Source organism: Crassostrea angulata, chromosome 6 (genome assembly GCF_025612915.1).
Source record: "Crassostrea angulata isolate pt1a10 chromosome 6, ASM2561291v2, whole genome shotgun sequence".
NCBI lineage: Eukaryota > Metazoa > Mollusca > Bivalvia > Ostreida > Ostreidae > Magallana > Magallana angulata.
Genome location: NC_069116.1, coordinates 16,356,637 through 16,373,540, shown reverse-complemented (window position 1 = coordinate 16,373,540; position 16,904 = coordinate 16,356,637). Strand labels below are relative to the sequence as shown.

Genomic DNA, 16,904 nt, shown 5'->3' with positions numbered 1-16,904 from the left:
AATTTTTTCTGTCTCATGAAATGATCCTTGATGGGCAAAATTTTTACAAAAACTTTCTTCCATTTTATGTACATTTTGATAGAGTTAATGTTTAACATTTAGTAGCTGATGAATAATAGGTATTTATTAAGATGGTCATAAGTCGTATGTTTATGATTTGTAAAATTCAGCCCTCAAAAAAATTTTCTGTCACCATAACCGTACATTAAACATTTATCATTGACCAGCATCTAGAGAACCAAGTGAAGACTCTGGAGGAGACCAAGTCGAGCCTGATGTCCCAGCTGCAGGGCTCGGAGGAGGAGTGCGAGAGTCTACAGGCGCGACTCGAGGCGCTGGAGCAAGACAAGCACCAATCAGAAGAGTCCTTACAGCTCCAGATCAAGAACGCCCAGGACCAGCTCGCCTCTCTCAAGGACGAGATGACCACTACCGAGATGAGGAGGAAGAACGAGATTGATAGCCTGAAGGTTGGCTTTTTGTAATAAAAATGAATGGAGATTTGCTAATCTCCATTTTTATAGGAAATTAAAGTCATAAGAAATGGTTGTCTATACCTGTAGATAATATATTTAGTTTTTCAACTAATATTCATCTGTAGTAAAATATTAAAAACATTGAGCAAAGGATATATTTTAAGTAAGTCTTTACATTTTTCTATCCTTAATCCTGGAATGTGCAGAACTGCAGTATACAATATTACAAATACCTGGTATTAGTTCAAAATCTATTACATGGATGATAATAATCATGTTCATTCTACTTTAGAGTCAACTAGAAGATGCATTATCAGAAAAAGCTGCCAAAGAGGAGCAGTTTAAGAAAGAAATTGAGGACCTACAAAGTCGCCTCAGCCAGCTGGACAGTGATAAAGAGGCCAGTGAGAAGAGGCAGAGAGAGGACCTTGCTCAGCTTCATAGGGACCTCATTGGTAAGGTGGCACTGTGTATAATGTGGGATTAGAATTGTTAGTGGTGGCTCATTGACTCACTTTCCTGCATATATATACATGATATCCTACAAATATTGGCTAACATTAAAAAGGCTCCTCAATATTCATATACTATCACAGATTATGACAGTGATGTGATTTGTTATGAAAAATATCTGTAGATTTCACCAGTATTTCATGGTTGAAAAAAGATTTGATGGCTTATATAGTAATAATGTTTAATTTATCTGTAATGAATAGCAAGTGCTGTGAAAGAAGGGAGACAATTCATAAATGATGCCATGCAACAAGTTGAAAACCCAACGCATATTCCTGTCAAATGTACAGCAGGTAAAGATTTAAATTAATTATGCAAGTATTATAGAAAAATAGTTAAATTTGTCAAAAACACCAATGTGTACAGTAACGTTTGTCCTATCTCTCCAGAATTTCTGTTACTGAGAGCAGAACCTGTCCTTTCTGCATTGGAGAATCTCAACACTTCTCAGACCGAGTACTCACAGAACCAAACAGGTACAGGCCAATAATCTAATATAAACATTAGTCATTGCAAGAACACATACTGCTACACTACTTGTATTCTATTTAATCAAACCTTGGATGGTAACTATTAAGAAAATATTCATATGATTGGTCTTCTGCATACTTTTGTTTTTTGTAGTCAGTTTTTATATAATGCATATTTTGTAAATCAGGCAATAGAAATAGTTTCATTGTTATTAATATCAGATCTGGAATCTCTGCTGAAAACGATAACCAGCTTCAGCCACCACATGGGTGACTGTGTGATCCACGGCATAGCTACCTCCCACTCCGCCCAACTGGAGGCAGCCGAAGGTGAGACCTTAACTGTTTTGTGAAATAACTCCCATATTATACAGCTGCATTACTGTGTTTTATGATTGTAAAGAATGAAGCACTTCACAGACTGGAGACAAACTTATTTGTTTGATAGAATCATAATGAAACACCAATATTTTGTAAACAGAAAATTGTTCGCCCCTGTTTTATTTTCGCCCCTTCAGCCCTGGTTGTAAGCAGGCAGATTTAAGATTGGGCAAATTCCATTGCCTCAAATATCTCTCTTTAAAGTTTAACATGAATTTGTCTGGGTGAATTCAAAATGGGTCGAAACCATTTGCAAATGAAGAAGAGTGAAAAATAACATGGGGCAAAAATAACCTTGTATACAGTGACTTTTTTAAAATCATTTTGTTTTAATTACGTAAATTCAGTATTGTTAGAAAAAATGCTGGTATAAACAAGAGAGAATGAACTTTAAAAGTACCAGTAGGCAACAGACAAATCTTTGTTTAAGTGATGTCATGTACATGTGTACATCTTGTTGTTGTAGAGCTGGCATCAGCCTGTCAGACTGCAGGGGAGAGTGGGATAGAGGTCCTCAGTTCCCTGGAGAAAGGTCAGTCCTTGGAGTTTTGTCATTACTTTCACCAGAACATTTTGCTTTGTGTTTATTCTTCTCTATCAATCAGAGTAACTGGATGCTGTGTAAGGTTTTTTTCTCATAATTTACAAACAGGTGGATCTATAAAGTCTGAAGTAGAAAAATCAGCAGAAAAAATTAGACAGCTGATAAAGTTAGCAGAAGACCTTGTTCCCAAGATGGTGGATGTAAAGGAAAAAGAGATAGGAGATCTGTTGGAGAATGAGATGCACTCGACCAGTTCCGCTATAGAGCAGGCTGCCAAGAAAATAGAGGTCAGTTGCTGGTAGTTAGGGCCAGCCAGTCAGTTAGAATACAGGAAAATATTTGTCCCTTTGATATGCCACAATTCCTCAAAACACAAATCTTAAAACAAAAAAAAACACCCCAACAAAAAAGCCCCAATTGCCAGGTACAACTAAACAAATAATCCTACTTAGATATTTGTATACAACATTACAACTTTCTTTTTCCAATAGGCAAATTTGATTATGAACCCATGCTTGTAACTGGCACTGAGATGATAATGAATATCATCGGTCAAAATAAAATTTTTTTACTACAATAGATGATGATATGAAGGACTGTTGTATTTGTGACTTTATGACTGTGGTAATTGATTGTTTGTCTTTGTGTAACAGGAGATGCTGCATCAGACCAGGAAGGACATGTCTGGGGTGGAGCTGACGGTCAATGAGAGCATCCTGGACTCCTGTACAGGACTCATGCAGGTCAGTCGGCCGCGTTAACGCGTGGACCTTAACCACATTTATAAGATTTGTTATCCCATATTGATCCAAGTAATGCATTCATTCATCAAAAATCATTTTTTGTACACACTGGTATTAAACACATTGGAACTATTAATTATTAAAATCATCTGTAAAAGTAACATTCCTTGAGGCTCTCTAATGTGCAGGAGACAGTTTTACAGGTCTATTGATTTGCTAATTTATCTTAATCTGGTTACTTTTTGATAACTTGCTGATTAATATATCTACATATATGTTTATGCAATTAAAGGATATATTTACAGTCTTCATTTCATGCATTTTTCTTTTGACAGTGTTATGAAACAAAAGGTTTCTTTCAAAATCATTTATAATTGATTCTCTTCATTTTCATCTCCTATATTCAGATGTCAATGAATTTTTATGTATAATTTTGTTTTTGTATAGGCTATCAAAGTGCTGTTGGTTAAATCACAAGATCTTCAAAAAGAAATTGTGCTACAAGGAAGGGTAAGTGAAATTCATATATGTTTGCCCAAAATTTTGCAGTCTGATAGACTTGCATTTACAGAAATACAATCATGGCCCTCAGTGCTTGAATGCAAAATGATTGAATCGTGAAATTAAGTACCTACGTAAAATAAGAAATCTACATTTTTTCCGATATTTTTTCCTGAGAACTAATTTCTTTTCAGAATGATAAAAAATAGAAAGGTGCAACCCTTTTCTAAATGAGCTTTCAGTTTATTGAAATATAAGTGAATAAATGCAAAACATAGATTAAGTTCATTTACTTGAGAAACTCAAGATCTATTGCTCCTTAATGAATAGCAATATTTTGTGTAAACATTATTTTGTTTTCTTTGTTAAAAATAATTTTTTATAGGATTGGAAAGCATGCATAAACTAAGATAGGTCCTAAGCTTAGATTCTTAGAAAAATACATACATGTACATGTATGTGTAAGAAGAGTAATGGAAAGGGGGTCAACAGGAAATAAGGTTTATAAGCTCTCTTTGGATGTTTTAGGGTACTGCCAGTGTAAAGGAGTTTTACAAGAAGAACCACAGATGGACAGAGGGCCTGCTGTCAGCTGCTAAAGCTGTGGGAATGGGAGCCACCTCCTTATTGTAAGTCTCATGCCATGTGTATGATCTTCTCCATGTCTGAAATAGCTCTCCATAAATAATTTACAAATATTGATTGCAATATATGTAAAATATGTTGTACTTAGCTCAAGAGCAAAATTAATCCTATGAAATATGATATATAACTACCACAATAACATGAGCCAGAAAAATTTAAAACACAAATTAAAGGTTCATTTATTAGCCAATAATTACAACACCACTTTTGTCTTGTTCTATGGTTGTTTCATAAATTTCGGGCGTTTCTTGGGTGGTCAGAGTTGTGGTTGGAGGATGATGAGGTTTGGGTGTTGGTTTCAAATCACCTGATGGTGTTAACATCTGTGTTGTCACTGATTGAGGGGTGGAAGTGGTAGGCGCAAGAGTCTCTTTAGTGGTGGGTGCATCAGTGGTACTCTTGGTATGACTATGTGGTTGTGTAGTCCAGCCTTGGGTGAGTGTAGTGGTATAGGTGCCATCACACAGGCGGATACACTGTTCTTCTGCCCTGGTGCATTCTTGCTCACAGAATATGTGTGGGCATCGAAGGATGCAGTCCACCTCCCCTATGTTACAGTGGGAGTGGCAGAGCTGTAGGCTAAATGTTGCCCCCAGAGCTCTGTTGATAACTGTCAGGATTACAAGGGCAATGATGGACTTCATTTTAGCAAGAGTGTGTTTCACAGCACCTAAAAGAACCAGGGATTTCTTATTGAATTCTGTGTACGATCTGTAGTTTTTGTCATCTATGTTTTATATGTGATATGTTTTATTTGATGAAAAAACTGTCTGGGAGAAAACTTCCAATACCATTTTTTTAGGAACTAGATTCATGCATTTCATGATTCAACATGAATGTTGTTCGGATCATGGTATTAAAGCTTTCACATATGATAGTTAATCACATAATTTAGTGATTTTTAAATATAGATCAGCATAAAAATGTAGAAATTCACAGGAATAAACACAAAATACTAAAGATAAGGGGGAAAATTAAATGATAAATATTATGAAAAGAATTTTTAGGAAAATATCTTAACACTGTAAAAGGGTGTTTTTTACATTTTTAAAACTATTAGAAATGATAAATTGAATTTGTTGCTTTGTCCAAAGTGCAATTTTATAGTGTAAATTTGTGATTTGGAACAGTTTGTGAATTTGTTACAAACAAATTTGACAGAGAATTTCAAAGCAGTCTACTGAACATTTTTTGACAGTGGAAATAAAGAAATTAGAACTCGTCACAGTTTTGATTTCTTTCAAACCTAAGCCTCATGCCTTTTACTATTTTTATCTAAAGCATTTAATTTGATTCTTTAGTAATTATTCAAAGGTCTTCCTTACCTGTTCTAGACACAAGATATCCACTTCCTGAAATACCAGTCCTCCAAAACTAAGGTCAAAGTGTGCATTAACATCTTATCATCTTATCTTGGTGACTGTTCACCAGATCTGCTGGAGTCCTGGTTTACTTCAAATTCATAGAACTATGCCCCTTTATCAACATTGATCTTTATCTTTCAAATGTTCAGTAATTGCAAACTTTCCTTAACTTCTTTGACATAATGATAAGTTATTGTAAAGACATTGGAATATTTTGCATCAGGCAGCAGGTAATTAGAAATGGTGTATAGACTTTTGATGTAGTGTTAGTACATATGTTCCTGTTGTATCTCTGTAGATTATAACTTGTTCTTGGCCCTTGGCCTTGTCTGTATACCAGGAACAAGTTTGCCGATTATATCCCGTTCTTTAATCTACAGTGTAGCTTGCTACCATTTATAGTAACTGACAAATTTAAGACAGTTATTATTCTACTATGCTATGAATAATAGCCGGTTTACAATTATGAAGATGCAGGGTTTATAATTTTCTTTTTCAATGATTGCAACCACAGTGAACAGTAGGAAAAACCAAAACAGCTTTTCTTTGATTTCATTCATTAGCATCTTTCCTTATATCGTGTACATGTATGTATTTGGTAAATAGTGTACAAAATGTAGCATTACTGATCAGTATGTCATGTAGATGAAAGAGTCAGAATACATTTGATTAAACTGACTCCTCCATATAAAGTTTTCCAGTTTTAACTATCAATCTGGAAGGACATATCTCATCACAGACTGTAACAGTTGCAGTTATTTGATATTCTTGGGATGGAAATGAGAATAAATACTGGGTCAATATAAATCTTTCATGGGTTTCATCATAAAACCATATACCAATAGTAAAACTTATACCAGATTAATGTTGTACACAGTATGCATTTAACGGAGAACATAGGGGGAAAAATTTGCTAAAGTTTAGTAACCATCAGGCTTTATTTTGTATATGGAAAAGTTGGATACAAATTGTCTGGATTGTTTCCATCTTCTGTTCAGAATGCATACCCTCTGGTCACTTTCCATGAGGATTTGTTGGCAGAGTCACCCACATCAGTTTTGTTGTTTTGACTGTTGGTTGTTGTGTTATAGTATCTGTTGTTTTGGTGGTTGCTGATATTGAAGTCTTTGCTTGGGTTATGCCAGTTATAGGGGCTGCTGTAATCATGGGCTTCTGTGGTGTACTCGGGGAAGGACTGACCAAATGGTGTGAAATGTTTAAATTACCACAGTCATGCATACATTGATGATACCTTTGGTTACACTGGTGAACAACAAAACTGTGAGAAGAAGATTTTCCACAATTTAAAAGATGTTTCAAGCAATTGTCATCACATTCCACAATAACAAAAATGTGGCCAAGGGATGGGTCTGTAAGGGCATGTTGCGTAGTGTTGACTTTCATACATGCATGTTCACAATGAGAGTATGTGTGAGTGCAAAGGGTGTGGTCATGTGAGCTGTTGGCATGCCCTCCACACTTTAGGAATTCTTTTACACATTGGTGTTCACAATCCAAAACAGCAAGCACATGAGAAATGGCAAAATTGGATGAAGCATTGGAGGTTGTAAATTGTGTTGTATAATTAAATCCATGACAACCATCAATGCATTGATAGTAATTTTTAGAGCATTTGTTGTGTTCATGTGAGTCTGGGGCCAGTTTACTACATTGAGTCAATCCTTCGCCACATGTGGTGTAACACTGAAGCAAATTGCTAGGTAGGACAGAGGAAGCATCAGTGATGGCCTGCTGTGTTATGTTATAACTGATATCTTTGCAGTATTGATGGCAGTGGTGGTTATAGTCAGAGCAGAGATGCCGAGTGTGAGTATTGGTGGCCATTTTTTGGCAATCTTTCAGTAGATCTCCACAGTGGATTTCACAATCAGCTTTAGCAAGAGCAACTCCATGTAAAGTCTTTCTCATTCCTCTGTTCAATGTAGCCAATGTAAGACTCCAATAGCAACATTGTATTGTCAGTGAAATGAAGAAAAGAGTTGGAAAATACATCTGAAAAAATCGATTTTTTTTAAGAAAGCAAAATTACCATGATTCTGGATTTTTCTGTATGTGGGGCTTTTTTACTTTTTATATTTTTTTTGTCAAATGGTTTTTATATTGGTTCTACAGTCTTCAGTTTAAAAACTGCAAAAAAAAGGTTGGTTGGCATAGATAAGTTTATTATGGAATGGCCATACATACTCATCTGGTAATTTCGGACCCACAGAAAAATAATTATTTTTTAAAACAAAAAGATACTGTATGATAAAAAAATCGTTAAAAACAATGATCATTAATGAAACATACCTTGACAACTTGAAAAGGCTGGTCAGTGAAAATTGGCAGTAGACAATTGGAAGCTTATCACTGGTTTATCTTTTATTGTATAACAGCCTATAGATTCGTTGATGTCACCATTTATAAGCTTTGGGATGTTAGAACATAACCTATGTATAAGAGCACATGAGGTCTTTGTAACTCGTGATGTCTTGATTTTTAATTCAATACAATAAATCACTTAATATGCCTCAGAGTAAATCTTTCTGAATTATTTAACATTATAGTCATTAAATTGATTTGGGTCCTTATAAGGGATTGGGAGTTGTAAATTGTTTAACTGAATGAAATATAGGATCAGGTCCTGAGATATATATTCTAATACAAATGAATTTTATCCCTGATTGATATTTTTTTTTGCCATTTGAAAAAAAAAATTGTCATAAAATTCCAATAATATATATTGAAACCAGGCTTGGGGCGAATTACATTGTAAAGTAATGCATTACATTACCATTACTTCATGAATTTGGGCATTAAATTACCATTATCATTACTTGATTTTCTTGAAGTAATGCATTACATTACCATTACATGAGTAAAGTAATGCATTACCATTACCATTACTTTTTTTTGAAGTAAAGCTAATAAAGAGTTTTTGCAAATGTTATAAATATACAACATTCTCTAACATATCTACATCTTCATGCTCAGTGTCAGGTTCAAATTCAATGAATAAACAAGAGTCATTCTCTATTTGCTCAATATATAATCATATTGTGGCAATATGAACAACATATTACATAAGTAAAATGGTATTTATAGACATTTGGCATGATACACTATCAGATATGAAATAGAGACACAGGATAACATGCGTAACAAAAAACAATTTATGAAATAATGTCGCGGTTTTTAAAAGCTAAATATAGATATATCCCCAGATTACACAAATTTTTATAATTTTGGACACTTAATTTTATTAATTTATAAACAGAAGATTTTTCCCAGCTAATTTCTTAATATATTTTAATCGTATTTCTTTTTACGGAGGACACTTTAAGACAAAAGATTGCTGTTGCACTTAATGATCGAAGTTTCAAAGGGTTCATCTTTTATATGCATCCACCTTCCGGTCTATACTAAATTAAATGTTTTGCAGGAGGAGTCAATGCTTGAACTGGAAAATACTGTTTGACGATCTTTATCTTAGGATATATTAAGTGCAATAATAAATTAAATACATAAATCTTGTATTTTCTATCAGTCCAAACTAATGTACAGTGTAATTAATATACAAGAGAGAGAGAGAGAGAGAGAGAGAGAGAGAGAGAGAGAGAGAGAGACAGAGACAGGGAGAAAGAGAGAAAATAAGTAAGAATATTTTCAAATAGGTTATAATATTGGAAGTGATATTGATTTTCATAATGGATGGACAGTGCATTCATTTTGCTTTTAAAGGTGCATGTCTGTCTCCTATTCTATTGTGACATAGTGAAGGGAAGGGGTTTGGGGTGTTTAGAACTTCTTATAACAATAGATTGTTTTGATACTTAGATTATCTGGGGGGCTTAGTGTGTTGTTGACACATTTCTTATTGTGCAAACTAATTGGAGTAAATTGTTTAAATGATTAAAAACTCTTAATAACAACACTCTTAAAAATGTTATGAAATTGTGCTGTTATCTTTAGTAATATAAACAATTCAAAAATGAATTTTAAAAACCTTTTTTAATGAAACATGTACAATTAAAATATTTTTTTCTCAATTAGAATTATTTCTTTCTTCTTTAAAAATAAATTTAATCAAATTCAATTTCAACAATTCATTTATTCATCACATTTTTTAAAGTGAACATGCATAAATATGCATAGTAATGCCATGTAATGCCAGCATTACACTAGATTTTGGAAAGTAATGCATTACATTAGCATTACTTGCAATGCTAATTTTGAGGCATTACACATTACTAGCATTACTTTGAAAACATGTAATGCATTGCAATGCATTACCATTACATTTAGCATTACCCCAAGCCTGATTGAAACCAATTTCAATTACCAGTAATTACATACTTGATACAGCATATTGTCTAAAGAAACTCATATTCTTTTAGATAGATTGTCAATTTTTATTATACAAAATATCTTGGTAAGTCTTGATAATTTCATTATTCCATCAAATTACATGGATGATCAAAGTAGCTTGAGAGTCTCAAATCATTTTTTCAAAGTCACCCAATTGATATTCTGAGCAGAATGTGTTGTATTGGATGGCCTTGTTGTAATGATTGTAGGGGCATTGGTGGCCTTTGGTGTACTAGTTTGGGTTGTAATTGTGGCTGCTTTAGATGTAGACTTGGTATTGCTATGATCCAGTGGCAGGAATGTGGCTGTTTGACACTGATTTAAACATTGACCATAAGTAACACCACACTGTAGTCTATAGGTGTATGAGAGTGGGTCCATCTGGATGCACTGCACCATTTTGTCGCTACAGTGGACTTTGCAGTCTGCAAGGGCTTTAGCGTGGTTGACATAGTCAGTGTAGGGGTCCCCCTCTGTGTCAGCAAAAATTACACAGAAAGTGGTCAGCATTAAGAGGTAAACTACTGAAATAGGAAGCATCTGAAATAAAAAAAAAAATGAACAAAGTTAATGATGTTCAAAGTTACTTATATAGAAGCTTCTAAAAACATTTAGATTTTACATGCTGTATCTTAAACTTATCAATACTTTCATGCCATATTTTTTTTATATCAATTTCCATGGATCAAGTCTTTTATCATGCAAATCTCAATTTTTGAACAAGGTAAAAAAAAAAAAAGAAAGGATATACTATCAAGAACTTTTTATTTCCGAAATAAACAGACAAGCATTCAATGAAAGATATTTTATTTTTTTGTTTTGATTTTTTTAAATAATGGATTTCGGTCACTCTGAGGAAAAAATAGTCCTTATCTTTGAAGTGTTGAATTTAGAGAAGTTGTTTAAGCTGTTTAGTATTTGTTGACTTGTCTTGGGAGTGTGACCCAGGCGAGAATTGTGGATCTATCAGTTGCATGATGTGCAGCAACAGTTTTGGCAGTGGAAGCAACATTTGGAGGAAAGCTTGTTATAGACGAGGCATCAGTGACCACTGGTTTTATAGTTGAAGTTAAAGAAGGTCTCAAGGGGGTCGTTGGTTGCGTTTGGGGAGATTTCTGGGTAGAAAGATGTTGTAGGTGGGTAGATTTTAGAGTTGGGGCATTAGTGACCACATTCTGTGCCTCAGGATTTACACTACAGGTGGAAACACAGGAATAATATACAGTCAGACATTGCTGACTGAGAGAGGCATTGTGATAGAGGCAGTGCTCTAGTTCAACATTACAATGGGAATCACATTCAGCAATTTCTGTAGCATGAAGCACAGCAGCATTGACAGCAGAAGGAGCATTGGTGAAGGAATTTTCAGTGCAGGAATACGCACAAGGATAGTAGATGTCTAGGCAGTGCATTCGATTGTCAACAGATGTTGGGTCTCGTAAAATACAATTCTGTAGTTCTGTACTACATTGTGTCTCACAATGTACAAGGTCATTTGCAGCATAGGCAATGCTCAGAACTGCCATAAAGGATAAAAGAAAGACTGGCCTTATGAGCATCTGAAAACAAAAAGATGGGCATTTTCATGAGGGCATTAAGAAGATACATTGCAAGTTTGACTATTTATCTTCTTTGAAATTTTTTTAATTGCGAGTTTGAATAGATGAAACTTTGGTTATTCTCTTTATTGATTTAGACATCTAAGAATTTAAACTATGTAGCATGACATAGCTATGTAAATGGTGTTGATTAATTTGATGAATTATACAATAGAATAAGTTATTTTAAAAGTATTTTAAGGGAACCAGTATTTCACTTATCTCTTTTACAAAGTTAGACATTGCTGATATTCCCTTGGAGGAGGTAGATGTAATGAACTTATGGCATTGAATAATCCTTGTCATTATGGAACATGATATTATCTGAATTTTCCTTTATTCTATCATGATGATTTTGAACTTGATTCTGATTATACATGTTGACCAGATAAGGCCTGATCTATCAGTACATGTACCAGCAGACCTTTGTTGACCAAATGTGACCGAATCAATTTTCAAAATTTTTTTTCCTTTATTTTCTCAAATATATATTTGTCACTTGTAGATGTATATATACATGTATTTTATAAAATGAATAAGCAGATTTTTAGTCTGCTTTAGTGTTTTATTAAGTAGATATTGTTGACCTACCTTAACAGTGTCAGCTTGTGGACAAATTCCAGATCATATGACACTATTCCTTATTTTGGACATATCTTATCAGTGAATCTTTTCCTTGGTTATTTTTTTTAACCTACATTTTCTAATTAAAACAGAAACCGATGGAATAATGATATCTTTTTATTTTGAATGATAGGGAGGCAGCAGACAAAGTTGTGAAGGGAGAAGGGAAATTTGAAGAGCTGATCGTCTGCTCCAATGAGATTGCAGCAAGCACTGCTCAGCTCGTGGTAGCTTCAAAGGTCAAGGCAGACAGGAAGAGCAAGAAACTGTCTGAACTGTCCGAGGCCTCCAGAGGGGTAACAAGCTGTACTGGGAAAGTGGTGGGGTCTGCAAGGGAGGCTTCTCAAATCATCGAGGAACAAAGTGAGCAACCTCTGTGTTTTAGTGTATCATTTTACTGTGTTCAAAATTAATAAAATGTGGACATAATGAATACTACAGTAAAACTCATTGAGTACGAACACGGATATAGCGAATTCTCTGATATAGCGAAGTTTTTTTGAGTCCCCAGTAAAATTCTTAACAAATTTTTGTAAAATTTTACGGTTACAACGAATTGGATATAACGAATTTACGGATATAGCGAACTGATTTTGAGTCCCGTAGAGGTGAATTATAACGAAATACAACTCCTTTATAACGAATTTCTTTAGAGTTAAAAAAAAAATGCACTATCATTTAACAAAAAATTTGAATGAATTTATTTTCATATAATTTTTTAATTCACAATCCAATTATTAAACGTGTCAAAATAATGAATTTTTATTTTAAGCCTCAATTAGCTAAAATTATAATCTGGTGAAAGAAAACATGTATAGATTGCATTCGCTATAGATATTATTACGAATTTGTTATAAATATATAACGAATTACGGATATAACGAAGTAATTCCATTGGTCCCTTGGACTTCGCTATAACTGAGTTTTACTGTAGTATACAATTAATTAAACTATATATCATTGAGAGGAGCAGCAAGATTCCAGTTCCCTAAGAGCAAGCCTATTTCCAGAAGTAAAGCAAACATTACACAAAATGTCCCTGGTGCTTTCCCTTCCATAACTTTAAGCTTACAAAATTTACTTTTTTTCTCATCATTGTAGACTTGATGGACTTCACAAGCCTGAGTCTGATGCAGGCTAAAAAGGAAGAGATGCAGTCACAGGTACTGTAGATGTGGAAAACATTATGGTGTTTTTAATTTCACTATGTTCATGGTCAGACAATTTTCCATGAACATTAAGCAACCGTGAATATTCACTGTGTATTTGCAATCTCCGTGTATGCCGCCATTACAGATGTTATTGATAGATGTGTGCCTGAGTGAGGCCTAAATAAACACTTCCCTATCGTAATTATAGCACTTTTAAAAAACGCAAGCATAAATATTATGTATGATTAATGTTAATTAAACAACTGATTATAACGGAACATTCAATTCACCTTTATCTTTTAACACCCCTCAGCTCTGCAGCCCTATCTAAGCCATTGTTGTGAAGACGTGCTAATTGCCACTTATTATTTCGGACATCTCCAAAGATTCCTGTACACCCTGTGGGTTGTTTGCGATTGGCATTCATATTGAGCAGTTCACTTTAAGATTAATTGATTATAAAGTTGTACAGTTTTTTTAAACAGATTACCCCCCCCCCCCATATTTTTCATGCTCAAAATGTCGGGAGCGCAATTTACAATAGTACGTATTATCTTCGATAAAATACTTAAATTATTTTTCTAACAGTTTTAACTTAATGTGATTCCAAAGAAAAAACAATGTAAAATGTATGGTAATATGGTCATTACATATCATGTATGTTTTTTTCAATCTTCATTTAAATTGAAACCGATTGGCCGTGAAATTTAAAACAGCGTGAAAGGTACTAACACAGGAAATCGTGAAATTTTAGACACGTTTACAGAACATATGTATGTCTATAATTAAACATTACAAGTGAGGTGTTGAAATCATAGCTTCATGACATGAATAAGGTTGGATCTTTATTTGCATTTGATGCTGACTTCTTTTAATTACTTTGATTGTATTTTAGGTGAGGGTTTTGGAGCTTGAAAAGGAACTAGAAATGGAGAGATACAAACTTGGTCAAGTGAGGAAGAGGCATTACCAGCTGGCTGGGGAGAACGGAGGATGGGAGGTAAGGATGTCATTGCTTTAATATTTGATTAGATTGAGGAGTGTTATAAGAGAAGGTACCCAGTATATGTACATGTAACTGTGGGTGTTTGTGGTTGTAGTGTATAAATTGCTAGAGGGTTTGCCATAAGCTCTCAGGATTTTTAATAAACAAGATCTATGGCTATTAATCAGTTTTATTTAACCAAATACCACAATAATATGTAATGACTAAATTCATTAAGTTTGTTTTTATTCTTTTTGACATGAACCATATTTCATGTAATAAACCAATCACATAAAAAAGAGGTTACACATGCAGCTAGAACTACATGAAATGATAATTCAAAGGTCTCAATGATTTAGTTGCATTCACATGAACTTGGTTATTTAAGCATTAAAGTTCATTTCTAACTGAAGTGATATAGCTGAGGTTTATTATACCCCCGCTCCGAAGGAGAGGGGGTATACTGTTTTACCCTTGTGTGTCTGTCTGTCCGTCCGTCCGTCCGTCTGTCTGTCTGTCTGTCTGTCTGTCCGTCTGTCTGTCCGTCCGTAACAAAAATTTCTGTCGCATTTATCTCAGCAACTATTTATCGCAGATGCTTGAAATTTTAACACAGTGTTTGTTAAGGCATGCCATATCGTGGGATATATTTTTGTACCAATCGGACGTCAACTTCCTGTTAAATGACGACTTTGCTTATTTTTTAACCAAAATTTTCAAACAAGTTTTCGTCAAAGAATTCTCAGCAACTATTTATTGCAGATGCTTGAAATTTTAACACACTATTTGTTTAGGCATGCCATATCGTGGGATATATTTTTGTATCAATCGGACGTCAACTTCCTGTTAAATGACGACTTTGCTTATTTTTTAACCAAATTTTCAAACAAATTTTCGTCAAAGAATTCTCAGCAACTATTTATTGCAGATGCTTGAAATTTTAACACACTATTTGTTTAGGCATGCCATATCGTGGGATATATTTTTGTACCAATCGGATGTCAACTTATTGTTAAATGACGACTTTGCTTATTTTTTAACCAAAATTTTCAAACAAATTTCGTCAAAGATTTCTCAGCAGCTATTTATCGCAGATGCTTGAAATTTTAACACACTATTTGTTTTGGCATGCCATATTGTGGGATTTATTTTTGTATCAATCAGACGTCAACTTCCTGTAAAATATTGACTTTATTTTTTGCCGAAATTTTCAAACAAATTTTCGTCAAAGATTTCTCAGCAGCTATTTATCGGAGATGCTTTAAATTTTAACACAGTATTTTTTAAGGCATGCCATATCGTGGGATATATTTTTGTACCAATCAGACGTCATCTTCCTGTTAAATGAGTACTTTGTTTATTTTAGCCAAAATTTTCAAACAAATTGTCCTCAAAGATTTCTCAGCAGCTATTTATCGCAGATGCTTGAAATTTTAACACACTATTTGTTTAGGCATGCCATATTGTGGGATATATTTCTGTTACAATCGGATACCAGCTTTCTTTTAAATGTCGACTTTGCTTATTTTGCATATTCACATCAGAGCGGGGGTATCACTAGTGAGCATTGGCTCACAGATATCTTGTTCATCTCAATTTTACTAATACAGATATGATTTTATGGAGTTGTTCATAAAGGGTGTTAAGAAAGTTCGTTCTGGTTGTAAATTGACAAAAATAAATTGACAAAAGCAATATTTCTATTTCAAATTCACACTGGTTATACTAGAGAATTTTCTCTCAACATATCATCAGTTATCCTCCCCTATGTGCACTCTCTGGTGGTGTCATAGAGTGATGTAAACATTTATGTCTATTACGTCATCAAACAAAATGACGAGTTCGGTGAAAAAGCAGACGTCTTGCACAAGTGTCGATACTGTCAACGAACGAGCCCAGGCTTTGGCTTTATTAGATTCAGGAATCAGTGTGAAAGATGTGGCTAAACAACTGTGTAAAAGTGAGCGATGGGTAACAAAGTGGAGACGCAGGCGAGAGCAAAATAAACAGCTCACCGACCAACCGAGATCGGGCCGACCGTCGAAAATAGTAGGCGTAGTTAAAAGGAAAGTCGAGAACATAAAATACAAAAGAGGAAAATCAACAAGAAAATGCAGCAAGGAACTCAAGAACTCGGGCTTTAATGTAAGTCATGCGACTGTGTTTAATTATTTACGGAAAGTAAAAAAATGGAAGGCATTTAAGCGATCAAGAAATCAGCTTCTGACGAAAACACAACGACAAAAAAGATTGAAATTTGCTCGTGATCACAAGCACTTGACAGCTGAAGACTGGGAGAACTACATCTTCAGTGACGAATCTTCAAAATATCTGTTTCATGTTCCGAACCGACAAGACGATGTTGTGTGGGGGTCCCAGTCAGATGAGGTACCCGACGTCAGCTGCGTCAAGTCAAGCGCCAAAGTCATGATCTGGGGTGCAATGGGAGTAAACGGTTTGTCAAAGCTACACATTGTTCCATCCGGCAAAACTATAAATGCAAGATATTATGTAGATAAAATTCTTCAAAAAGAACTTAAA

The 16,904-nt window shown here is 34.4% G+C and overlaps 2 protein-coding genes across 6 annotated transcripts in view; one reads left to right on the top strand and one right to left on the bottom strand.

The window, feature by feature from the left end:
- LOC128187076 (huntingtin-interacting protein 1-like) overlaps nt 1-16,904 on the top strand; it is a 36,876-nt gene that overhangs the window by 14,088 nt on the left and 5,884 nt on the right. For all 5 annotated transcript variants that reach the window (XM_052857171.1, XM_052857169.1, XM_052857170.1 and 2 more), the window contains 13 exons: nt 228-470; nt 769-931; nt 1,193-1,282; nt 1,379-1,465; nt 1,682-1,789; nt 2,307-2,372; nt 2,493-2,671; nt 3,038-3,127; nt 3,575-3,637; nt 4,157-4,257; nt 12,361-12,590; nt 13,329-13,390; nt 14,274-14,378. In XM_052857171.1, the coding sequence (XP_052713131.1) occupies nt 228-470; nt 769-931; nt 1,193-1,282; nt 1,379-1,465; nt 1,682-1,789; nt 2,307-2,372; nt 2,493-2,671; nt 3,038-3,127; nt 3,575-3,637; nt 4,157-4,257; nt 12,361-12,590; nt 13,329-13,390; nt 14,274-14,378 (1,587 nt within the window). The remainder of the gene's footprint in view (nt 1-227; nt 471-768; nt 932-1,192; nt 1,283-1,378; nt 1,466-1,681; nt 1,790-2,306; nt 2,373-2,492; nt 2,672-3,037; nt 3,128-3,574; nt 3,638-4,156; nt 4,258-12,360; nt 12,591-13,328; nt 13,391-14,273; nt 14,379-16,904) is intronic.
- On the bottom strand, nt 4,436-8,195 carry LOC128187077 (uncharacterized). The gene is made up of 3 exons (XM_052857174.1): nt 7,948-8,195; nt 5,599-7,650; nt 4,436-4,943 (listed from the first exon to the last, which is right to left on the bottom strand). The coding sequence occupies exon 2, from the start codon at nt 7,648-7,650 to the stop codon at nt 6,652-6,654; it is 999 nt and encodes a 332-aa protein (XP_052713134.1). The 5' UTR covers nt 7,948-8,195; the 3' UTR covers nt 4,436-4,943; nt 5,599-6,651.

Bases quoted from the DNA above. Each gene is read 5' to 3' on its own strand.
- LOC128187077 (XM_052857174.1), bottom strand. From the start codon at position 7,650: ATGTATTTTCCAACTCTTTTCTTCATTTCACTGACAATACAATGTTGC.